The following is a 27,150-nucleotide window of genomic DNA, read 5'->3' as shown; positions in this document are numbered from 1 at the left end:
GTGACTGAGGTCCAGAATCTCAGGATCATCCTCAGCTTCTCATCCTCATTCAGCCACATATGTAAGATTGCCAAATCTTGTCATTTCTATCTCCATAATATCTCTCACATTCATCTCCTTCTCTCTACTTACCTGGTCACCACTTTATTTCTTGGCACACAGTAACTACTTAATAAGCATTCATTTACTCATTCATATTTACTTATATCTGCTTTACTGTTAGAAATAGTAGTTTAAAAGAATAGAAGTAATAGTACCAGGACATCTTGCTCATGACATCAACTACATTAACCGTGAAAATAAAGGGGCCAAAACTCAGGAGATGATTTACTGAATTTTACAAAGTAAAAACTAAGTGGAAGTCTTCACTACTCCTTCAAAAGAAAGTTGCTCAGGGAGATACTTCTATTATTTAATTTATCCCAGTGAAACTGAATTTCAAAGTGGTAGATTCACAGAGCTTTTCTCAGGAAATATGAAAGTTTGTACAACAAATTCTTACTTTCTCAGATGCAATGTCATAATTATTATGAATAAATTAATATTATGGAGGAGTTCTATACCTATTTGACACAAGAATGATTCCAAATATCATTCTTATTTGGGAAAAGTCTGTGGAAGAGATGTAGCCACTTTTTACTGGGGTGAGTCATATACTCTAATAAAAATATATATTTATATATATATGCATAAATATTAATATACATACATAAATATTTATATATTGTGTTCTCATGTAAATGCTAATATCATGGAGTATAAAATTTGTCACCAGATATGAAGTTAATAAACATCCAGGGAAATATGATTTTTTTTTTCAAATTTGAAAAGTTAACCAAGAAGTTAAAATAAATAATTGAATTTTGCCCTCTCTTTGATAAATGAAACAATGAGTACCATATTTTATAAAATGCTTTAGCATCTAGTACAATGGTATATGCCCTGGAGTCATTCACTAAATATTTGAAAGATTTCAATTACTTTTACATTCACAGCATCATAATATTCAGTGTTTATGGGCAAAGTTTCTTTTTTTTATGCATCAATGGTTAATTGGATCACAGGAGTTTATGTGCAAAAATGAAAATAAGAATTTGGAGATGCTTTAAGTAGCATATTAGTGCTCAAAAATGACTGAGTTTTGAGGAAAGTACACTCAGCTTAGTTTTCTTTTGTACTGAGTTGTAATCCAGAGGCATTGTGAAAACAGATCAGTAAAGGAGGATGAGCACCTCAGAAAGAGTTGGTACTACTCCTTGTACAACAATGAGACAACCTTAGCAAAACAGTTAAAGAAATAAGAAAATCTGACAACTTTCTGTGATGAGCACTACTGAGAGGAAAAAGACCAGTCATTTGATGAAATCTTCAGTTCCTTCCAAGTAATTTCCTAGAGAAGAGAAATTCATTTTAATTTGGATATATAAGGGCTTGGATAAACAATAACATCCAGGCTATATTTCTATGAAGTCCAACCTGAAATTTATGGTGCCTAAATTTGTCACTTGGTGTCATGGGTCCATGATCCTTAAGTACTCAGTCAGGTATTCCTTGCCTATTCCTGTTCAAGATGAAGAAATTGAAAATCTGATCCCCAAGCCTCTGAGTCTATTGTAAAATGAATTCAACTCCCTTAAAGTCATGAGAAATAGTCAGATGATATAATTTTCTAATATACTTTGAAAGAGAAGTTTTTCATCCCGAATCAACTTTTACCTTTTAGGGACCAGATACCATTTTGGAAGTCAAAGGTCATGAATTTAATTTGCTAAGTATACTGCCTTTGAAGGACCAAAAGTACTCAGGTATACCTTGGGGAGAATGTCTGTCTTTTCTTCCAGTACTCGTAGATCTTCCTCGTCGATGCTCATTGACAGGCGGACGGCCTTCCCCTTCGACTAATGTGTAGTATTTCAAAGTGCCAGGTTCCACAAATAAGCCGGTAGGTCTAGTGTCTCTCCTTCCAGGTCTGCTTGCAGCAGATCTTCCAGCACTAGGTTCACTGAAGTCTTCATAAGATATTCTTGGTATGTCATCCCTAAAGAAAATATCCAAGTATCTGTTTAACCTTCTGTCAATGGAAGGGCAACTATAGAGGACTAAGAAAAACAATGTCTTCTATATCTTTTAGAGGTTAGAAACCTTGTTAGGGTAGAGTTATGGCTTAACTCAAATTCACATTGGAAACTAATAAGATCATGGTAAGGAAGCATATCATTTACTCTGCCAAACTCAAATACTAATAATCTGGCCTAAATCCTGACAGTTTTCCCTGAAAATAAAACTATTTGCATAGGCAATAGAACAGTAATACCATTTCTTTCAATTATTATGCTTCTTAAATGATAAGATGAAATATTGATTTGAAAATATACTTCTAAGAAATCAAGACAAAACAAAATATATTCCTGAGAAATTACAATGATTTAAATTTTACATGGACATGAAACTATTACTTTGTAATTAATTTTGGAGGAAATAATGATAATAACATATTCTTTGACCATGGACATGTGTAGAGATTTCCTGTGCCATTAAAGTCTAAAATATATGGTAATGGTGTGGGTCAGGGAGAGGGTAACCAGGAAAATTTTTATGTGCTTTGTCTCAGATCAGAATTCTAGAAGCAGGCAACAAGAATGTGGGAACTATCAATGTTCTAAACAACTGGGTTTTCCAACAGCTCTTGGAAAGAACTACTGAACTATGCTACTTAATGCTACTTTCCACCACCAAATGGAAAAAAGGAACCTGCTTTTCCTAGCCACCTATCTCTGAAAGGAAGAACTGGATTTCAATAGCCTAACTATAAACTAAAGAGACAAATCTAGGGGTATGGCTATTGCATTTCCCCTTATTTCACTTGTTATTTTCAGAAAAATGATATGTGGTTGATCAGTCATAGCATTTCCTAACACCAAATCACTTTGTTGCTCTTTTTCTACCTAGATGTGCTTTCAGGCATTGGGTCTCATGGATGTCGGGAGAGAGGTTTCTTTGAAGTGAATACTCTCCATATTCTAATCTATGTAAAGTTTTCTTTAAGAAGATCAGCTTTTATTCTGCTTGACTATACATGTTTGTAACTAGTTTAGTTTTTCTCTCTCTTTCAATGGTGGGGAGAAGGAGGGAGGAGGAGGGATATCAGAGGTAGGAGAGAGAAAATACAGATGGAAAACGGAAGAAAAATTAATGAAAAAATTAAGAAATTAAAAAAAATGAAGACACATCCACCAGTGAGATTTACCTTGGTCTATGTTGACCAGGCATAGGTGAATGAAAGAATCTTTCTTCTTCCACTTGGGTATGTTGGTCCATGGTCATGGTGCTAACAGATTCTGTGAGCCTGCTTATCCCTGTTGCACCTAAACCCTGCAAAGCAAAAATAAAACAGGAGCCAAACTGTTACCAAATAGTTGTGTTTCATAAAGCATGCAGATCTTCTCCTAAAGGGAAATGCCTTTATACTGGGTATACCAAAATTTAACATATTATTAGTAGCAACATCTCCTCTCAAGTTTAGATCCAATGATCTCATATTAGACATTATTGTTGTTAGGGTTTTATGTCAACATGAACAAAGAATAAGAATATAACATGGGTTACTTAATTAGGAAGCAATTGGCCCTTCTTGCTATTGAATATTTTTTAATGATTTGGTTGAGGTATTGAATAACATTTAAATGCATATAGTTTTGCCAAACTGTATGCTAATAAACCTGACCAGCTAAGTGAAATGTAAGAAAATTTACAAAAAATATAAATTGCCCAAATTAAGAGAAGAAATAAAATATTTAAATATCCCAATTTTAGAAAAATGAAATTGAACAAGCCCTCAGTAACCCCTCTAAGGAAAAAATCTCCAGGGCCAGATGGATTCCCAAGTGAATTCTACTAAACATATAAAGAACAATTAATTTTAATTCTATATAAACTATCTGAAAAAATTGACAAACAATTCCTTTTATGACACAAATATGGTGCTTATACCTAAACCAGGAAGAGGCAAAGCAGATAAAGAAAATTATAGTCCAATTTCCTCATGAATATTGATGCAAAAAATTTAAATAAAATATTAGCAAAGAGATTACTGCAATTTATCACTAGGATAATACACTACGACCACTTGGAAATGCAGGACTGGTTCAATATTAGGAAAACAATCAGCATAATAGACTATTTCAATGACAAAACTAATAAAAAGTAACTTATTCTGTGCTATATCAATCAAATGACCCAAAATAGATGCTGCAAAAGCTTTTGACAAAATACAGCACCCATTTCTAATAAAAACATTAGAGAACATAGGTATAAATGAAGTTGTCCTTAAAATGATAAGCAGTATGTAGCTCAAACCACCAGAAAGCATTTTGTGTAATGGGAATAAGTTAGGAATTTTCCAGATAAGAACAGGGGTGAAACAAGGATGCCTGTTATCACTATAATTATTCAATATTGTACTAGAAATGATAGTATTAGCACTAAGATAAGAAAAAGAAATTGTAGGAATTAGAAGTGGCAGTGAAAAAACAAAACTCTCACTCTTTGTGTATGATATGATGGTATACTAGGTAAATTATCAGTATTTTTATATATTACCAACAAAATCCAATAGCAAGAGACAAAGAAATTCAATTTAAGGTTATTATAGACAATATAAAATATTGGGGAGTCTACTTGCCAAGTCAAACCCATAAATTAAATGAATACAATTTGAAAACACTTTTCACACAAATAAAATCAGATCTAAACAATTGGTAAAAGATCAATTGCTTATGAGTAGACCAAGCTAATATAATATTGATAATTCTACTTAAATTAACTTACTTATTCAGTGTCATACCAATCAAACCATCCAAAAAATATTTTATAGTGCTAGAAAAGATAATAACAAAAATTCATCTGCAAGAACAGGAGGTTCAGAATATCAAGGGAATTAAGGAAAAAATACAAATGAATGGGGCTTTAAGCCATACCAGACCTAAAACTATATATCACAAATTGGCAACTATCAAAACTATTTGATATTGGCTAAGAAATAGAGTGGTGGGATGAACTCAGTTCCCCTTAACAGCTTATTGATCAAGGACAATTCTAAAAGATTTTGATGGAAAACAGCATCTACATCCAGAGAAAACACAATGGGGTCTGAATGCAGAGAAAAGAATAGTATGTTTCCTTTAAAAAAACTTATTTTATGCTTTTTATTTCTTTCACATGTTTTTTCCTCTTAGTTCTGATTCTTCTTTCACAACATAACTAGTATGGAAATATGTTAAACATAATTGAACATGCAAAAACTATATTGAATTACTGCAAAGGTAAGGGAAGGTATGGTGACAGGAAAAAGTTGAACTCAAAAGCTTACAAAAAGATTAATGTTGAAAATTATCTTATCATATAATTGGGAAAAATAAAATAAAACAAGATCAAAAGAAATAGAATAGTGGATCAGTAGAATAGGTTAGGCATAGTAATCTACTGTTTGATAAATTCAGACTCTAGGTTCTGGGATAAGAGCTCATTATTTGACAAAAACTGCTGAGAAAACTATAAAATATGACACAAACTAGGCAAGATCAACATCTCACATCCTACACCAAGATAAGGCCAAAATGGGTGCATAAAAGGTGGTATCATAAGCCAATTAGGAGAGCAAGGAATAGTTTAGGTTAGATCTATGGAGAAAAGAATTTATGACCAAACAAGAGATAGAGAACATAATAAAATGCAAAATGGATAATTTTGATCACATTAAGTTAAAATGCTTTTACAAATAAAACCAATGCAACCAAGATTATAAGGAGAGCAGAAACCTAGGAAAAAATTTTTACAGTCAATGTTCCTAACAAATGTCTCATTTCTAAAACATATAGAAAATGAGTCAAAATTTTAAGAATACAAGACTTTTGATAAATGCCAAATAAAAATTGGCAGTTTTCAGATAAAAAGTTTAACTATCTATAGTCATATAAAAACACTCTATTATTAGAGAAATGCAAATTACAACAACTCTGATGTATCACCTCATACCCATCAGATTGGTTAAGATGACAAAAAAGGAAAATGAATAGTGTAGTGGGAAAACTGGGACACTAATGCCCTATTGGTGGAGTTATGAACTTATCCAACCTTTCTGGAAAGCAATATGGAACTATGCCACAGGGCTATAAAACAGTTACCCATTCATCCAGCAAACCACTACTAGGTCTATATCCCAAAGAGAATATAAAAAATTAAAAAGGATCCATGTGTACAAAAATATTTATAGCAGGTCTTTTTATGGTGGTGAAGAACTAGAAATTAAGGGGATGTCCATCAATTGAAGAATGGTTGAACAAGTTGTGGTACTGTTCTTTGTCCTTTGTACTGGAAGTAGACCATGACATCAAGGAGGCCATGACATGTCAGTGAATTAGATTTGAGTGATGGGGATCTTGTGCAAAGTCATCAGCCTTACTTTCCTCTCCAGAGTCATCTGGGAGCAGTGGCTAGATATAGATAGGGACAACTGGAGATGTCCCTGAGTGTGAGGTAATCAGATTACTCTTCTATAAGAAATGATGAGCAGGTAGATTTCAGAAAAATCTGGAAAGCCTTACATGAAGTGATGATGACTGAAATGAGTAGAACCAGGAGAACATTGTACTTAGCAACACTGTATGATGATCAACTATGATAAATTAAGTTCTTTTCAGTAATACAGTGATCAAAGAAAATTCTAAAAATCTAGTGATGGAAAATGTTATTCACACCCAGAGAAAGAACTATGGAGTCTAAATGTAGATCAAAACATACATTTTCACTTTTTTAAATTTATTTTTTCTTTCTCATGGTTTCCCCCTTTTTTTCTAATTCTTTCACAAAATGACTAAGATGGAAATGTATATGATTTGCATGTATAACCTATATCAGATTGTTTGCTGCCTTGGAAAGAGAGAAGAGAAGGGAGAAAGGGAGAAAATTTTACAAAAATTAATGATGAAAACTGTCTCCACATGTAATTGAAAAAATAAAGTGCTATTAAGATAAAAAGCTAAGGTCTAACGTTAGGAATGGTTTGAATCATGGAAGAAAGAATTATAATTCGATATAACTTTAACAAGTTAGGTAATTACTGAGAAATAACTAAAATGTAATTCAATAATCCTAAATACATGATGGCACAGCATAAAAACAAAACAAAATACCAAAACACCTGAAAGGAGAAAACCAAGAGAATAAGTGGTCACATACTAAGACTTCTTAAGGTAAAACTCTACCTTAGATATATGATCATTGTTGAACATACAGAAAATAACCTAGAAACTCAGGGAGATATTTGCAGATAAAAATATAAATCAGTTGCAGTGTTTAGGGGCTTCCCCTACCACAAAATCCATCCTCTGAATGGGAAAAGATGCTGAAATTGAGGAGGGTCTGCAAAATCCTGACATTTATATAGTGTTTTAAATTTTGAAAAGTCCTTTACATATAGTATCTCACTATATCTGTCTTTATTGAAAACAGGTACAGAGGACCAATCCTGAATGTTCTCATCAGTAAAGTCATCAGGGAGTGAAATTCCAGAAAGTTGATATGGTAGAATAATTGACTTCCTTCTGAAAAGGCTCCTGCTCATAACCCTGTTCCATTGAACAAGCTCCTTTTTGAGGGACTCTGTTACTCTGTTTCTGATGACTATGGTGTCAAACTCAGAAGCAGGGTTACTAAAATCACAACTAAGGATCTTTGCAGATTGCACAATAACTTAGAAAACCATATATTATTGTCTTTATCATCTATGTCCTATTGTAGTTTTATTTATTTTGTTGAATATTTCTGAAATTTACATTTTATTTTTTAATGTTATTTCATTTTATTTTTTTCACTAATTTTATATTTCAATCTGCATCAGATCCCACTTGGGGGCCATGTGACTGGAGTGTTTGACACCTCTGTCCTAAGATTCCCCAGTGTCAGAACTGAAAGTTATTGCAAGCTTCACAGACCCCAAAAGACTACAGTTTTTTTTAATTAAAGATTTTATTTGAGTTTTACAATTTCCCCCCCAATCTTACTTCCCTCCCCCCACGGAACCAAAAAGACTACTGTTGTTAAGGTTTCTGGTATCAGAACTGAAACTTCAGCAGGGTCAACATTTCATGAGTTTCCAGTCCTCGTTAAATAAAGGAAGAAAGGCTACCTCTTCTTTTAATTATTAGCCTAATGAATGACCTCATAAAGTCATTCCAAGTTATAGAATTCTGAATAATTTTGTGAGTTATAACCAAATTCCTTAATTAAAACAGTAAAAGAGTTATGGTCAATTTGCCAGACTTTGGAGGGCAGAGAAACTGTCTGTTAGTCAAGCTGTAATAGGCCAAGGAAGCTTTGGTTCACTGCTTCCTGAGAGAGTCATCTAGATCCAGGGTACACAAACTTGATTTTAAAAATATTACAATATTTAAATTTAATTGTTTTGCTTTGTCATTTTCTGAATTTCATTTTTTTTGTATTTTCATAAGGCTTCACAAGATGGATAATCCAAGGGGTCCAGGACACCAACATTTGCAGAGCTGACCTTTGAAAGTAATAATGAATTCTGAAAAATAAATAGCTAACAAAATAGCCTTTCTTCTCTCAGATAAATATATATATATGCATATATGTATATAAATATGCATATATATGATAAAGAAATGTCTCTCTTGTCACTGTGAGAAAATATCCTGACACTTCATTTGATATTCTAAAGCCCATGTTTCTTGAATTCCTTTGGGTTTTTTATCCCCTTAAAAGCATTAGGAGGACATCATGCCTTATCTGCTTTTCAAGGAGCATTTTCAAAATCTAGTACATTTTTAATCAAATGATAATTTCAGCTTTTAATGAATATTTATTCATTTATTTGATTAGTCCATGTGCTTAATGCATTTCATTATATTCTTAGTTTTAGTTTCCATCTGTCAGAGAGATCCGTGTATTTTACTTAATCAAAAAAAAAAAGATATTGATGTATGCTAAAGTTCATAAAGGTTGAAAAATACATAGGAGCTCCAATTACCATCATTTTGCCTTTTTTCTTCTATAATGGCTATGACTAAGCCCCTTGTATAGAAATGAAAATTTCCAGGTCTCAAAGGAGTGAGCCATAATGATAGTAAATAGCTGTTCCGATCCTGAGTCATACTAGGACTTCTCCATTGTTATCTAAGGCATTTATTATGTTGCCTACTCTTCATGTTTTAAAGTGGCTTTTTAATACTTTTCTCCCATTTTATGCTTCAAATGATTTTTATTGGTTTCAAAACATATTCATTAAGGTAAATGCTTTGTGTGATATTCATTAGTGGTTGTGTTTAATGAGAGCAGCTCTTTATTTCAGGCTTCTTACAATCTTCGTACTTAATAACACATTTTACACTTGAAAAGCACTTTTCTAAATATTTGTCAATATTCTTTTTTTTTCTCTTCTTCAGGCCTGTAATTGTAGTATGGAGTTTATTTTCACTTGACATTCTTCCTAATGCTTCATCACTAATGTTAGAATTGCTCAGGAAACAAGATTTCTTTAAGTGTTCGATGTGGCCTTTCCAAGAGAAGTTTTGAGGGGAGGGGGGCACCAATTAGATACACAAATCAGAAAGAAATGCTTTTTGGATTGTATTCTGAGAGGTTTAACATGCCATTTTCTCAATAATACTTCAAAGAAATAACTTTAAACTCAGTGCCACTTTGGTATTTCATTTATATCTCAAACTTAACTTGGCCCAAGGTGAACTCATTCTACTCCGTCTCTCTTCCCAGGTCCTCCTTCTTACTTCTCTATAATCTTTACAGTCACTCAGGCTAAACCTTAGTATTATCCTTGATTCTTCTCTTGATCTTTCTACTCCACCAACGAAATCACTTCCTAATTATGTTGATTCTGCTTCCACTGTTCTTGAATCTATTTCTCCCTTCTACTGCTACAGTCCTCCTTATATCTTAACTACACTGTTGCAATAGAGCCAAAATGTAGTTGTCATTAGACCCTTCCTAAAGTATAGCTGTATTACTCACCTATTCAAAGATAACACAGTAGTTTTTAATTTTCTACTAACTAATTCTAATATTTTCCCCTGGTATTGAATTCCCTTCATGTTCTGGCCCATTTCATCTTTTCTCCTTTCTAGATCCCTCCACAAACACCTATACCCTGTCCAATGTGGACCACCCACTCTCCCTGTTAAGTCTTCTCAACACTTTTGTTAAAATTCTTCTCTCTATTGTAAGCATCCCACCCCTTCCACAGACCCTCATCTTCCCCACCTAAGATATGATTCTATGTCCATGGCCACTTTCTTTATGAAGTTTTTCTTAGGTCCTGAAAAGGGAATAAGATTCATTCCCCTCTGAACCATATACTTTTGCACTTTGGGCCTGTCTTCTGGTATTTCAGGTATTGTAGATATTTAAGTATTGCTTTGATTGCTCTTGATTATTATTCCTTGAAGGCAGGAATAGAATCTTTATTCAGCCTACACAAAGAAGGCATTCATTAGATATCTGTTGAACTACTAATTCAACTGAAGTATTATTTAGGCTGAATCCAAAAGCAGTCAGTTATAATAAAAATTTGGATTTTTATTTTATATTTACTAATAGCAAAAAAGGCATAATGATTAAAGATGCCACATACCCTGATTTTTATCATCATTATGCTTTGTATAAGCCTAATATTAGTTATATTATAATACCTTTTCTGGCTTTAGACCTAGAGGAAAAAAAAAACACCAGATGTAGAAGACAAGTCGGGAAAGTAATCCTTGAAAAGAACTTTGGAATTTGAACCAACAGTAAAGTTCAAATAGAAATTAGTTCTGTTTAGGTTATAGCCAGGCTAATTTCTAGACATAGGGTACAATTATTAAAATGATAGTTAATTAGGATCATGTTTGCAAAAATACTTGTTTGTACGATTGAATGCACTTTAGATTATTTCATTACTTTCTTTTAAGGAAGGTTTATGTGATTGTCTTTCACAAATATGTATACTTTTCCCAACAAACACCTCCCCCCGGCTCCACAACCCTCACTCCCATTTTCACAGACTGACAATTCTCCAGAAATCTATTGTCAAGGAGTCACTGGTTTTACAGCTAGCTACTAGATGTTTATGAAACTCTAATAACTGAACTTGAAAATACTTTTTCTCTAGTTAGGTTTTGGTCTCAAGGACTCTCTTTAGTCAAGATGCAACTTCACTTGTGGAAAGATCTGTTGCTGGGCCCATTCATCTTCTGAATCTTTAAGTGTTTGAGACATTGCAAGGTCCCTACATCTGCAGGCAGATAGGGCACAAATAAATCTCTTAACTGTATGAGCTTCCTAACTGCCTGATCCATGAGCTCATACCTGCCTTTGTTTACAGTCAGCATTTTGCTTGATATGGCAGGTTATGTTAGATACTTAATGTATATCTTGGAAACAGTATAAACATTATCTGGGTAATTGTTAGATGCTTTGATAATTCAAAGACTTGACAACTTATTGTGTGACAAATGTTCAGAGGGATATACTGCTTGTTTAATATATACTACTTTTCTTCTCTGCACAGGCATTTCTTTCTTCCATTGATTTTTTTCAGTTTTTGCAAGACAGTGTGGTTAAATGGCTTGCCCAAGGCCACATAGTTAGGTAATTATTGTCTGGTTCTGAATTTGAACTCAGGTCTTCCTGACTCCAGGGCCGGTGCTCTACCCATTGTACAACCTAGCCACCCCCCCATTGATTTTTTAATACAATTTTTTATTTTATTTGGAATTCTTGGGACACAGTTACTTGCGCAATACTGTAATGATAGCCACTATTTATTTAGCATTCTTAGGTTCACAAAGCATTTCGCAATGATCCTCACAACCAGAAGACTTAGGTGTTATTATTATTCCCATTTTACAGATGAGAAAACTGAGGTTGAGAAAACTTAAGTGGCCAACCCCAGATTTTCATGACTCTATGTTGCCTCTGCCACTGAACTACCGTAATTGAATAACAGGAGTTGAAGGGCTTGGTGTCAAAGAACTTTTGTATTTGGACAGTTGGTCCAGTTAATACAGTTAGTATAGTACTAGAAAAGATAAGAAGGGATCCGATTAGGAAGGACTTTAAATACCAATAGAGCACTGAGTATTTGATCCTGGACATGATAAGGAGCCACTGGACAGGAATGGGGTCAAAGATGAACTGAAGTTCATAGGAGACAGGTTCAGTGAGTTAGGAAGGATACCAGCTGTCTACTCTTGACCAAGGAGGGCAGTTGGCTGGAGAACCCATAAGGGCAGTGAGTAAGTGAGGGGCAGGATATAGTGTGTGTGGGGTGCTTTGTATGTGTCTCTCTCTGCGTTTTTACATATCATTTTTGTTCAGTCGTGTCTGAGTCTTCCTAACTCCATTTTTTTTTTGTGGCAAAGATACTAGAGTGGTGTGCCGTTTGCTTGTGTAGCTCAATTTACAGATGAGAAAATTGAGGCAAACAGGGATAAGTGATTACCCAAAGTTACACAGATGTGTTACACAGTAAGTGTCTGAGATTATATCTGAACTCAAGAAAATGAATCTTCCTAATGCCAGATTTGGCACTCGATCTACTGGGATACCCAACTGCCTCTATGTCACTATGCATAGATAATGATCTAGGTCCAAAACTGAAAAGAAGACAGAAAATAAGTTTGGGTGTCATTAGAAAACAGCATTGTCTTTTTGATGACTCAAAGCTTTTCCCTGAAATATTTTTTCTTACAAAATATTATTCTGCTTATGGTAAAAGAGTACAAATCAGAGACTCAAGTCTCTGAAGAATTAAAGTTGAAGTTTACTCAAAGATCCTTGAAAAGTGCATGACTGGCATATGGGCAGACTCTTGCAATATAATCAAGAATTGTGCAAGAGAAATGGCATAAATATATTCAAAGTGATCTGAGGATCATAGATTTGAGCTGGACAGGTCCCTGTGTCCAATCACTTCATTTTTGAGGCAAGGATACATAGAAGTTAAGTGAATTGGCCAGAAACACATCTAATAAGTATCTGAAGCAGCATTTGAACACAGGTCTTCCAGGTTCCAAGTTTAGCATTCTACTATATTACACCAAGTGGTAGAGTTCTGTAGTTAGAACAAAAGATAACTGATGGGAAGCTTATGTGTTCTCTCATCATCCCTGAAATGGCAAATGACTTGGAGAAAAGCCCCCACCAGACTTGAATGGGTTTCCTTTGGAGGATTTACAAGGTGCTGAGGCATGGATCAATTGAGACATACGTTCCAGGAGGGATCACAGATACAACTAGTAAGTATGGGATCTCTTAAAATATCTAATTTTGCCAATAAACATTCAGGACACTATAATATCTAAACTGAAATGAAGCAGATTTCTAGGAATACAAAAACAACTGAATAAAATCTTAAAGACAAAAAACCCATGCAACTTCTACAAACTTATTAAAGTGAGACATCGATCTTGTTAAAATGTCAGTGTCACATTTTTACCTTGGAGTATCATCCAGTCCAGGACAATTACAAGGTTACAGGTATCAACCATTTAATAAAGGGAATCTCTCTGAAGGTTGATGTGGCTAAGAAAATGCTGCTAATTGGGCAATTGGATTGGCTGAATATCTTCCAATGTTTTATGGTATTTCATAGAAAAGCATTTGTCTGGTAAAAGGAAGCATTCATTATGGAACAGTCCTTGTTGTTGCATGCCTGGCCAGGCAGATAATGGACTCTGTTATGAGTTATACTGTCCATGTCAACGCAAAAGGAGATAAATGAGGCTGTGGTCATTTATCTGGCTCAAGCACCAGTAGCAAAATGCAGGCTGACGTGGTTAGGAAGAAACATAGAATTGGAAACAAAAAGAAAAAATGCTTTTAAGTTTATCGGAAAAGGTTTTACTTGAAAAAAAAGGACATCAATTTGGAAATAGGACCCAGACATGCCCCAGAATGGGGAGGCACTGACTATGTATTTGGATGCTCTATTTTCCACAGAAAGGATTATGTGCTTAGAAAATTAAATTCCTCCTTTTCTACCACATAATGTCCACTGCACATAAAAGTAAATAGACTGACATGATTGACAAGCTTTCTAATTAAGAGATAATGACAACAGACTAGAACATGGTTACAGGATAATGGTCTCCTGTGTTAACGTAAAAAGTGAAGCGAAGCTGAGGGATTTATGGAAAAAGGATGTTAAGCTAAGGCAAAACACTGACTTTTCAAGCATGGCCCATTATCCCATTGGTTTTGCTCATAATAACATCCATTGCAATGTTGCAGGTAACTTTTAATATGTTGCTTCTGAATGGATATGATGATTATTTTCTGTTAACATCAGAGACATAACCTTTTAGTTTCCTAAAGTAAGCTTCTTTGTTTTTGATCTAATGAAAGGCAAATTAATATTTTATAGCATCAGTCTATTATTTTAATTTAAGGGGCAGACCAATTACTTTTTTTCCAAAACAAATATTCTTCCCACATCCATACAGTGGGGGGTTCATGGGGAAGTTGACACTTTGAAAGGGGAGGAGAAAATGTTAGGAGTGAGCAGTAGTGGCCATAAGCAACTAAGTATCTCTCGAGTTTTGTTGTTTTTCTTTTTCGAACTCTTTGGTGGTGATGGCCAAACTCTATTTGCAAGGGCTGATTTCTCTTTTGTACTTTCTTTTTTTTCCTTTTGTACTTTCTTAATAAAGGCTTTTATTTATTATTATTAGGGAGGGTCTCAAATTACTCAGTCATTTAAAACTTCTTTAGCAAACAACAAATTCACTGCTTACTATGTGAAAAGCTTTGTGCTTGCAAGTGGGAATATATCATAATGTTGACATATTACTTGTTAAAGACAACATGATCAATTTCTATAACAAAGAAGAGCAATTCAAAAATTCGATAATTAAAAACTTTTATACATCTATTGTTAAGACTATTCATTTGATAGTATCATTAATTCCTTATGATGTATTTGGAGGTATCAGTATCTGAACAAGTTGTCTGAACTTGATTCATTATAATAAAATATATAAGACTTGACTAAATTAAAATAATTTTCATTTACATGTAGCCCCTAACAATTAAAGCAGAACCACTCATTTAAATCAAATAAATTATTCAGTTTGATAAAAAACGGAAAACAGTAGTTTTCAAATTGTTCTTTCATACTTATGTTAGGATCTTTTTCGTTACACACATCAAATAACATTTCTGATAAGACTGACTTGAAACAAAACCTAAAGATAATATATTTTAATCATTAATATGTTCCCTTGGTTTTTAAAGCATGTATACCACTGTTTTAACTTATTTTTGTCATCTCCTCTCTGTTTCTGTATCTCTCAATGTCCTCTCATAAACCTATATTTTAAAATATTAATATATTTTTTCTTTTAGATCATTATCTTCATTTTCAAATGCAGATATCCCTCATGCCCTACTCAGTGAGCCATCTCCATTAAAAAGTAAGAAAAAGTAGGTCAGCAATCTTTTATATGATCGGTAGGAGTTTGTAATTCTTCTGAGAATTATTTTTTTCAACGCTTTTGAACACTTATCCATTGGGGAATGGCTCTTAGTCATATATTTATGTTCCTTCCATATATTTCTTGGATATTAGACCCTTATAAGATACAAAGATATTTTTTCCCCTCAACCAAAAGTTTCTCTTTTTATACTCACTGCCTTGGTTTTGTTCATGAAAGAAACTTTTTTATTTCATATAATTAAAATTATTCCATCTTTGTGATCACCTCTATCCCTTCGTTCAGTTTAGAATTCTCTTTCTAGCCAATAATTATGAAGGTTATCTGATCTAGTTCTCATGAATTATTATTCATATCTACCTTTGAACAATAAATTTCTAAAAAAATTTAAAAAATATTAAAATATAGATTTTTAAAGAAAATTTTTACTACTGAGAACAAAGGGCCTATAGATGCATGGCTAAGGGGAATAGGGATAGAACATGGCTAAGTAACAATGCTCTGTTTAAGGGCAAAAGAAGATGATGCACTAAGAACTAGGAAAGATTCAAAATACCATTTGTAGGAGGCCCAGGTGGCTAAAACATGATCTTTAAGGAAAAATGAAAAAGAATAATATAGAAACATGAAAATAGATTTGGAAAATTATAAAAATGAGTTGAAACTAAGAAGGGATAAAAAAATAAACTCAATAATAAAACAAGAGTAATAAAAGGGAACAGAAAGTTAAGTCCAATAATAGAATTTGAGAGTAGGAAACAAAAGCTCAACAATAGCCTCAATCTCTAAGGCCCAACCAAGCTCTAAAATTCAGCTTTAAGGCCAAGTCTAACAGGCTGCTTTATTCTAGAAAACCTCTGAGTTGCCTCTCCTCCCCCCACAATGGTTACCTGCTCAGTTCAACCTTAGAAGTCAAAATCAGCACAGAAAGGGAAGTTCATACAAGGTTTGACTAGGTCACCAATTACTTTTCTGAGCTTGAAGACTTTAAATAAAGTAAGAAGTCTTGAAGAAATCTACCTTCAAAGTGCTCAAGAAACTACTTGAAGAAATCTCACAGCTCCTTATGATATTTAAGATTCATGGACTGGTGAAGTTCCATATGACTGGAAAAATGCAAATCTGATATCAATATTTAAAATTTAATCAGGGCATTGCAGTAAAATAAAAGTTTCAGATCTAGGCCCCTAGTAGAAGCAACTTATAAGCATAGTTTTTAAGACATTTTGGCACTCACTTGATCATCTATTCCATCCAGATTCTAGGTTATTTATTGTCACAAACAGCACTCCGTTTGAGGCCATGTCATAAGTAGCATTTTTACTCTTGGATTAATGTCTGAAATGAACACAGTTACTTACCATGTCTAATACTAATAAGCTAAAAACTAAAAGTATCTAAGTCTGAAATAATATGAAAATTACTTGTTATTTTCAGCAATAAAATTACTAATTTTTCCAGTAGTTAGCTTGGTTAACTTAGATACTAAAAGGACATTAAATGTCAGGGTTAATGTGAAATGAGGTAATACTCCAGGGGATATATATATATATATATATATATATATATATATATATATATATATATATGTGTGTGTGTGTGTGTGTGTGTGTGTGTGTCTGTGTCTGTGTGTGTGTGTGTCTGTGTGTATGTGTGTGTGTGTGTGTATGTGTGTGTGTGTGTGTGTGTGAATTTGAACACCCTTAGCACTATTAGCAAAGCATAAATAAAAAGACATGAAGAATGGGCAGTATTTCTTAAGATTTAGTTTCTTTCAGTGGATTGCCAAAATTCAAAAAGAATTTTCCCAAATTTACCTATGTTAATATAAATCCAAAGGCATAATTTCATGCTAGGTAAATAAAATATTTCAATGTTGAGGCTATTTCTTCTTTAATGGAGGATAAAAAATGAATGAAGTTGTATTCATTCATCTTGCCTGAAAACAAGACATCATCTAAATTTAAATGAGTTTCTTTAGTTTGTTTTGGAGAGCAAATTTCTCATTAGTGATTGTTGCTACCACCAATCAAACAGATTATCAGTGAGTTGTTTTATATTTGATAGCTTATGGATTCATGTCTACTGTGGGTCAAAGCTTGGACCTTGAAACAAGGCAGCTTCATAGCTGACCCTCAGTTTTACAGGATTAGTCAATCAGGCAAATATTGAGTTGATTCTTGTCTTAGAAAGGGATGTTCTAGTTTTTAAAGACTGGTTTCTCCAAAACCAATACATGTAGGTAGTCATTATTCAAGGACACAAACAAACATTTGAAAAACCCAAGGATATAACTTACAGGGTGTTTGCAGATAAGGGAACAATAATAATGCAGTTGGTGGGCAAAATAATTTGCTCACAAACTTTTGCTTTCACAATAATTTCCCTCAAACCATTAGTGGAAATCATTTGGATATGGAAGTCACAACTAGCAAATAAATAAGCAATCCTATTCATAATGACCTACAGTCACATTTGGAAATAAAGAAGAGTTTAAATAAATGTTTTGATTAACATCTAATTAACATTAGCAATGTACATCATCCTTGTGTAGTGCTGAATAAAAATATTACTGAACCAGTTTCAGGATGCTCCCTAAAAACATGGAGTCATACAAAAATTTTCTATTCCAGATGAATAAACATTTAGCAAATGTCAACAAGTACCCCATCACTTTTCACTGACCTTAAATTAACATTTCAAGGTATATGAACTATTTAATCTGTCTACATTTCAATTAAGAATGAGAGAAAGAAAAATGGAAGATGCCAATTCACATGCCTAGGTCCATTTCTACTGCCATATTTTTCCTTTTGTTTAAAGATGACCACTATCCAGAATTATTTGCACCAAGATACAAATGGAGGAGAGTTGTAAGCATGCTCTTCATGGAAAATGTGGACCGACTAAAAGAAGCCTAGAGGATAACAACAGGCATTTAGAGAGGTTAATGTCAATGTAAGCTCAAAGGATCCTCATGAATTCTTAGAATAATAGCCTCACTCACCAGCCAGTTCAAAACTAACCTCTTTAGGTTTAAGTCCTTGATTAATATTCTCATTTCAATCACTCGGATTTATCCATCACCCTTGGTATATTTGTGTATTCACTGATCCCATACTATAAATGCTTCATACCTTTAGGTGTGTTCATCTTCTGCTTTCCTGCCTAATAGAAAAAGACTCAAGGTTCTGAGTTTTATTTCTCTCATATCCTTCAGAGTCTGCCATAGTGTTTGGCCCATAACTGGGCTTCAACATGCTACTGATCAACAGCTAACCAATCAAAAACCAATCATTGAATGTCTATTCTGTTCAATAGCCTTGTGCTTAGAGCTATAGGGGACACAAAAGGAATAAACTTGCTGTTTCTCCCCTCTAGGAGTTTGGTTAAAATCTAGGTGGAAAAACAGTTACGCTTTCACGTGACTTGGACTCCACAGTGCCTTCCTGGCTCTGTACTTTCAAAAATATGAATATTCCTTCATACCCTTCACAATCCATTCTGATCTTCCCTAAATCTTTCACAATGGGTACACCCAGTGTGAAGGCAACTTTTCTTGGGTTCTCTTGCCCTTGTATGAGTACCAGGGGGACATGAAGGCTCTCAGTTTTCCCTTTTTCTTTTTGTGATTAGTCAACTTTCTTTTCCATCCTAAATCTCTCTATATACAAATGCTCTATCTTGTTGTCAACATGAAGAATATATAGATTCTGCCAAATAAAATTCTGGCTCATCATTTGATCAAACTGAGCCCCAGTTTGATTTCTCTAGCTATTAAGACTCTCTCTTTCATGAAATACTCTTTGAGTGTTCTGTGTGATTTCGCTTTTATTTCTGACATTTCCTACCTTGAATTACACTTAACCTATGCATATTTTGTCCTGCCCCCACCCCCACTCCAGTAAGTTCTTTAAGAAAAAGAACAGTTTGATCTTTGTCTTTTTTATCTTCCCAAAAGGCACTTAATAAATGTTTATTGAATTTTAATAGTGATTACTATAGAGTGGGATATACTATTTGTTGAAACAACGAGTCTGTGATCTCATTCATCAGGATACTCCCTTTGATGATGCATATCATAACTTTTCTATACTTGCTCATTCTGAGGGACTCTTGTCCATGCATGCCTATAAATCATTCACAGAGAATTATTTTAACATAATGGAGGCTTCCTCTTATTCTCTTGACCTTAAACTGTCATCAGAGGAATATGTCAGTTGTCTAACAATTACCCCTTGCTCCCACTATGTGACTGACCTATCCTTTATTCTGGTCATCTGTTGCTCTGATAACATTCTTTACTTATTTCTCCCATGTGAGTTCTTCATTTGTCATGTGTTGCACTGTGCTAATGTCTGCCAAGAACTTCTCCATGGTCCTCTGGGTGAATTTCAACTTTAATTTGATTTAAAAAAAGTCATAATATCTGTGAGTGTGTATAAGTGTTAAAAAGATGATGTTTTCTTTTAGGGAGGAGTTTTGTGACTTTAAAAGAATCAAGCGATTTCTCAAAGATGATCCAGCCTGTTCCCTTCCTGTTTGTTTGTGAGATCAAACTCTTCATTCGTGTGCAGTGCCTGTCCAAGATATATGTTTCAAATGGAGTAGTTCTATAGTTTGGGCAATAGGTACTTATCATCCACTTAGGTTTCTCTGTGTGGAGTGATAGACTGCACACTTATGAGAGTTCATGAGTCTCATTTAGGAGGCTTGGAAATGTTCCAAGGCTTGATGCATTCAAGACAATGTCATCCACAAATAGGAACAAGAGGAAAACTACTCCTCATTTTGGCTGTATTTTTATGTCAGTATTCTTATGACTACAACTGTATTATGATACTTTTAACATATTTGAAAACAGTAGATCAGTAATTTAAAAATTCCTTGTTTGGCTACTACATTGTTTTCTGGTTTTTGAAAAAGTAAAGATGGCATACTCAAAAGAAAGAAATTGGTTGGGTGTCACAGCATTCATGCACTACCTTATTAGGTTGGAAGTACAAATTACAAAGGGATATCAGAACTCTTATTTGCTCTTCTAATGGGTTTAATGAACTCAGGTACTCCTGACTCCAAGGCCAGTGCTCTATCCACTGTGCCACCTAGCTGTCCCTAATGGGTTTAATGAATTACTAATATAGTAAATTTGAATTCTTGCATGGTATTATAAAATGCTAAGACACCAAACAGGGTTGTAAGAAATCTATGTTGGGAACAAGGATGAGAAAAAGATACACTCTACTCTGGCATAGGAAGGACAATTCAACTCCTGTTTTGCTTGTCTTCTCTATCCAGAATTATACATATACTAGAAAGTATGGAAAAATATTTAAGAGTGCCTTGAAACTCAAAGTAGGTGAGAAGATGATAAGTGATAAAATGGTGAACTTGATTCATTTTTGTAAATGAGGAAAGTGAAGCTGAAAGAGGTTAGCTGAAGTTGAAAGAGGTCAGATAAGTGATTTGTTCAGCTAGCAAACATCTAAGGTGAGATTTGAACCCAGAATTTCTTGACTTCAAATCCAATGTTTTTAGCTATCGTGTTGTCATTTCATTAAGATGTAAAAAAATCAAGCAGTTATAAGAAAAGAAGAAAAACGAAGAAAGAATTTGGCTTTTTCCTGAAGAATGTCAAACCAAAAAAATGATATTAGAGAGAACCACCAAAAGAAATATAAAGAGTCAAGATGTTTAATGTTTAAAAAAGACTTTCTTATGGCATCAAGATGGAATTCTGAAGGGCTATATTACACTCAGAAATGAAAGGAAGGAACAATCTTGTTCATGTGAGAAATCACATGAAACTATCTACTTTTCAGTTCAATTGCCGAGGCAGGGGTCATATGGTTCTGACAGGTTGCTGAATGGGAAAAAATGTGAGTAATGATCAGTTTAACTCCACCAATGACAAAATGAAAACAGGATTTTTGTTGGTAATGAAATAATTTTAACATTTATGCAGAATATTGGACAACATTATTCTTGGCCTCTGTAAATATATTTCAGCTTTAAATAACAACATATTCAACATTCAGATAACAACATTCAGATTGGTGTAGCTAAATATACAACATTTTTCTGGTTCCTTCTTTTAAATGCACACTGTAACAGAACTTTGCTCATTTGTGAGAGAGGATTATGCATTTCTTTAACTTTTATGAGGAGAAATCTACTTGAAGCAAGTTGCACTTTTATTTTAAAATGCCCTTGTACCCAGAAAATATTTCAATTAGAGATCTGATCTGGTGCTAGTCTATGCAAAATCAGTGCCCTGATTTTCTAATTGAATTTTCAGTTCTAAATTCTTAGTTTTACTACTGTTTCTAGTTCAACAGCTTTTGCAGATGAGTTTGCTTTGCTTATTAAACTAATTTTTAAGGACACATGCCTCTGATGGCAGCTTATATGGATTGAGAACCATAAGAAATACAATTAAATGATTCTGTCACAAATATATAATCCCTACAGCAGAAGCCCCACTAAGAATTATTTAAAGTCTGCTCGTGCTGAATAGAATTATGTTTCATCTCAAGAACAGTTTCTTCCATTAAAAAATAAGGACAAGGTTTGAACATCCTGATTCATGTATATGTCCTTCAACTCAAGGTCTAGGAGTGAGTCATGACTAATTTTTTTTTTTTTTATCTCATTGCTATGAAAGACAGTTCCTATCAGGAACAGGGCTCTTGAAAAATCATCCAGGAGAAAAGGAGCTAAATCTAACTTTACCTAATGGCAAGACTTTTTAAAAGTCCTTGTTAGTATTATTTGGGTAAAATGATCTCTTCTTTAATACTTTTTTTTCCAGCAATGGGGTTAAGTGACTTGCCCAAGGTCACACAGCTAGATCATTGTTAAGTGTCTGAGGGCAGATTTGAACTCAGATCCTCCTGACTCCAGGGCTGGTGCTTGATTCACTGTGCCACCTAGCTACTCATCTCCTTTAATTCTTAATTAAAAATTCAAATCTCTTTCAGAGAATTAAGAATTAGAGGTATTGTACCAATGGGTCACCACTGATAAAATCACTTCTGTGTAGAGATGAAAAGGCTTTTTTGAAATTCTGATGGTGAAAATGACAGAAGATGCCATTGATCTAGCATACATGTTATATTCTTGCCACTCAATGCACCCCTCAGAAAAGCAGGAAAACAGTCTATGGTCATTTCTTTGCCTTTTCACAAGTCTTCCACACATAACTCTTGCCTTTTTAGTGTTTTACCCAAACAGCACAGTAAGTCAGCGTTTAGTAGGTTCCTTGTGAGCAAAGCGCTGGAGAGCTAGAAAGGGCATAGTAATAGCAAAGGAAAGTCCTTTACTACATTATTTCAGTGTTTTCTTCACAATTAATCTCATGAAGTGAATGTGGTACTGAAGGGGTCATTTGATGAGGTTTGTCCTTGGCTCCAAAAGAAGAGGGTGACATCAGGGAGGTGATGCCATGACAATCAGATGAATTAGATTTGAGTGTGTGTGTGGGGGTTATGCTGAGTCACCAGCCTCACTTTCTCCTCCAGAGCCATCTGGGTCCAGTGGCCAGATAGGAATCACGGTTCTAGATGAGAAGCAATCAGGGTGAAGTGCCTTGCCCAAGGTCACACAGCTAGTAAGAATGTGAAGCTGGATTCAAATTCCTGTTCTCCTGACTCCAAGGCCAGTGCTCTATCCTCTGGGTCACCTCATTTAGAAAGAAGAAAATGGAGGCTTGGAGAGGTTCACACTACTTACCTAATCTGAACACCAGGCCCCTTTCTACTACCCCCTGCTACCTCTCTTAAAAGGTGATTAAAACATAGTCCTTAATTCTTCATTTTTATTTTATCATTATTAATCTGAACCTGTGATTGGTTCAGTACAGGGAAATTCACAATGAGGAAATTCCCTCTACCAATGGAGAGCAAAGTATTCTATAACTTTCAGTCTTAGGGATTAAGCATGTAGAAGTCAAACAACTTATCTGGGGTCACAACCATGATATGTCATAAGTGTGAAGGAAACCCAACTTACTCTGATACTGAAACTGCTCATTGATCCACTAACTATGCCACGTGTCCTTCTCTAATAGTAATAACACCAGTTCTAGTAACCGTTATTATTGTTGTTAAAGTTTTGCCATTGCTGTTTTTGTTCACTCGTTTCACTTGTGTCCAACTCTTCATCACCTCATTTGGGATTATCTTGGCAAAGATACTAGACTGTTTTTCCATATCCTTTTTCCACTTATTTTACAGATGAGGAAGCTGAGGCAAAACAGGATGAAATGTATTGTCCAGAGTCACAGAGCTAGAATGTGTCTGAGATAAGATTTGAACTTGGGAGGACGAGTCTTCCTGACACCAGGCCTGCAGCACCACCTATTTGCCCTAGCCTTCTAATTGCTTGAATTTAGATAATGCTCCAGTTATTTTTCTGGGTGCATGTCTGTAAAAATCACCTCACTCTTCAAACCTCAGTTTCTAATCTATCAAATGGAAGTAATAACAGCACCCACTACACAGGCTAGTTATGAGGACCAAAGGAGAGAATTTATATTAAAAGTTTTATAAACCTTAAAGTGCTTTGTAAATATTGATTATTCTATTTCTCATATTATTGGTATGCCAACTTTACTTCAACTAGCTGAAAATGAGCATGTCTTCAGGCTCATCCAACAGCGAAGAGATTATAGAGAACAGATTAGAACTTAATAAAGTTCTTACCTCAAGTGGATGAGGCTCCCACCTCACATTCTTCAGAATCGAAGAATTACCAGTAATGTTCTGAGGATGCTTCTTTAGGGTCACGCGGGCTCTGCGTGGGTCTTCCTTCCTTATGCTCACTAGGTTTTTTAATTGCCACCCGACCTGAGGACAAAGTCCAGGAGTAACTTTTTTAAAAAAGAGTTTGGGCTTAATTTATTTATGCTTGAGTGAATTCTCTTACTAATTTCCAGGGATATATATTAAAGAAGAATGGCATTTGTGTTTGTTCAGCATCAACAGCATTGTTTATTAAATTCCAACTTCTCTTTTATGAGAGTGATGACATCACTGCCAATCTTTGGTAATGGAGATAGATGGATTATTTTAGCAACTAAAAATGCAAAGAGTTTTGCTAAAAATGATGGCATAATCTCTCTTGTCCTCTATGCACATTGCATTAACACTTTTAATATTCCTTGCTTCTGAATTGTCATAGAATTTCACTAAACAATTGGGAATAATAGGAAGAGAATAATTATAAAATGTATTATCAATGCTGTAATTTAAGCTGTTCATTTTTTCTGAGAATCTCATAGGGTAATGCTAATCTAACATCTTCAAGGTCTTAAAGATCAACAATTATTTATTTGAATTACCATTGAGAGCAATGGAATTTTAGGAATCATTATGAATCACATCTATAGTTATAGAAAAGTGTGTCTTAGAAGAGCTTCTCTTGTTTATGTTAAAATAACCATATTTCCTTAGTCAATGACAATTTTTAAAGTATCTAATTTCCTTTTTTCTAATGTAATAATTAATCAAACAATACCTTTAAAAAACTCTATTTTTTTTACCCAAAATGTAAAATACCTTGTGCTCAGGTTCTTAGATTTTATTAAATGTGTAGGAAAAAGAAGAAATTACTTTGGAATAAAGGCTTTTTTGGTATATGCCTCTCCAATAAGTATTACTATAACAATTGCATGAAACATTCCAAGAACGTTCAAGTGTAAAATGGTATAAAATTTAAGCCATACAGAAATTCCCATTCTGCACAAACAATTCTTACTTTTCTCAGAATCAAACTAAAAATCATAGCACAAAATGGGAAAGCACAGTAAAGATGCTTGGTAAATATTTATGAAAAGACTTAAAAAGTAGACTGGATATTACTATGAGGTTACCCCATGGCTGAGAGGTGACATCAATAGATTCTGAAAATGCAGATGTTATAGATGGGAAAAACCCATTTGTGCAACCAATTTTAATGAACTTGATCTGGTTTCTGTATTGTGTCAATGTAGCCCTTGAATTTCTTTTAGCTTTCACATTTTTAAAATAGGGGAATAACATTTGTGCTGTCCAGTTCTCAGAAGGTGTTGTGAGATTCTCTTAAGTTAATGGATGAGAAAAGTGACATCACAGCAAGGGGTGCTCTAGAGGTCACTGCATTCATCTCCTTGTTTGTAAGCAAGAACTACTTAGGGGTCCAAAAGTGGAATGGGCAGCTTTGGCAGGTAGTGAATTGCTGAACTATTAGGGTCTTTATCAGGGATATTAAAAATGGGGTGAACTAGATAAACTTTGAGGTCAATTAACATTTTGAGATTCCAGGAGTATGAATAAGGAAAGTATATTTTTGATCAAAGGAATAGCAAACCTTATAATGGCAGCTCAAGGTTTGTTAGATAATGAAACCAAGTAATTTGGAAAGTAATTAGCACATACCATATAGTCAATGGAATAATCTATTTCCATTGAGGCCTGAAAGGATTTTGATGTCATAATAACATTATATATTGACCATCATGAACTAACAATATACAACATCATGATGTAATAGTTCTGTAATGTCACTGAAATGTCACCTCCAGAAAGAAGGTATTTACTTTTCCCCTCAACTCAGATGATGGGGTGAAAGAAGGAATAAGAATTCCAATGAAAAATTTATAGGCATAATGGAAACAAATAGGACAAATGGATCTTGGGGAGTGGGAGCATCTTCCTGATTAGAATATAATATGGAAATGGATATGAACTGCTTTTAAAGGGAAATTAACAAGTGAAGGAAATTAAAAATTGTGTTGTGAACCCCTTATATATAGCCAATGAAGGTAGAAAATTAAGAGCTACCATCTAGCTAATTTCGAATCTAAATAAGCTACTTTGGTTGTAAAACACAGAGACAACAGGAAAAGTTGTTGTTTCAGGTCTCCAGTTCACTATGCTTTTGCAGATAAAAGTGAACTCCCCTTAGGTTATCCAAGGAGGGAATGGGGGAAGATTTGACAGCTCTGGCTAGTCTCTGGCCAGTACTGGTCAATCTAAATCACAATGAATGAGGTGGCTTAAAATTGTTCTCAGGCTGGACTTGGTTCTAAGAGAAGAGATTTTAAAATGGCAGTTTTGAGGTAGTCTCTGACTGGTTCTTTGCTATACCCCTGGATAGAACTGTTTTGGTCCTTTCTTTAGGAAGATAAGAGTGTGAAGGAGAGGAAAATCTGCCCATAGTGAATCAGTGGTTTCTAAAAGCCTAAAATCATCTGCCTGCTTAGTCAGAGATGAATTTTACTAATTGATTGGGTGTCATCATTGAGTTTTCACACAGACAATTCAAATGAATTTTTCCCTTTTCAGCCATCAGTTAGGCTTTATAGAGAAAATTATGCCAATATATTTCTTAGCTCCACCCAGGAAAATGCTATGCCCATATATTTATAGTCAGCATTTTCTCTCTCCTGGTTGGTATGCCAGTTATCACTTACAATAACTTTAGTCTAGCACTCTACATTTTATTTCCTGACAGTGTAGGTGTGATTTCCTCTTGTAGCTACCTCTAGGTACAAAATATATTATTTGGCCAATAGCTCAATAAAGGGTGTATGACAGTCACATGAGAGCCAAAGCAACTTTGTCCTCACCAGGATATTTGAAGCTGACTAGTGTGTTATTAGAGC

General features: G+C 34.3%; 1 protein-coding gene across 1 annotated transcript in view; it reads right to left on the bottom strand.

Annotated features, from left to right (window-relative positions):
* LOC141498669 (connector enhancer of kinase suppressor of ras 2-like) overlaps positions 1–27,150 on the bottom strand; it is a 392,492-nt gene that overhangs the window by 174,231 nt on the left and 191,111 nt on the right. The window contains exons 8-10 of the mRNA XM_074201839.1: positions 24,209–24,352; positions 3,248–3,372; positions 1,812–2,038 (exon numbers count right to left, since the gene is read on the bottom strand). Coding sequence (XP_074057940.1) covers positions 1,812–2,038; positions 3,248–3,372; positions 24,209–24,352 — 496 coding nt within the window. The remainder of the gene's footprint in view (positions 1–1,811; positions 2,039–3,247; positions 3,373–24,208; positions 24,353–27,150) is intronic.

Source organism: Macrotis lagotis, chromosome X (genome assembly GCF_037893015.1).
Source record: "Macrotis lagotis isolate mMagLag1 chromosome X, bilby.v1.9.chrom.fasta, whole genome shotgun sequence".
Classification (NCBI taxonomy): Eukaryota; Metazoa; Chordata; class Mammalia; order Peramelemorphia; family Peramelidae; genus Macrotis; species Macrotis lagotis.
This window is presented reverse-complemented; position numbering and strand designations above follow the sequence as displayed.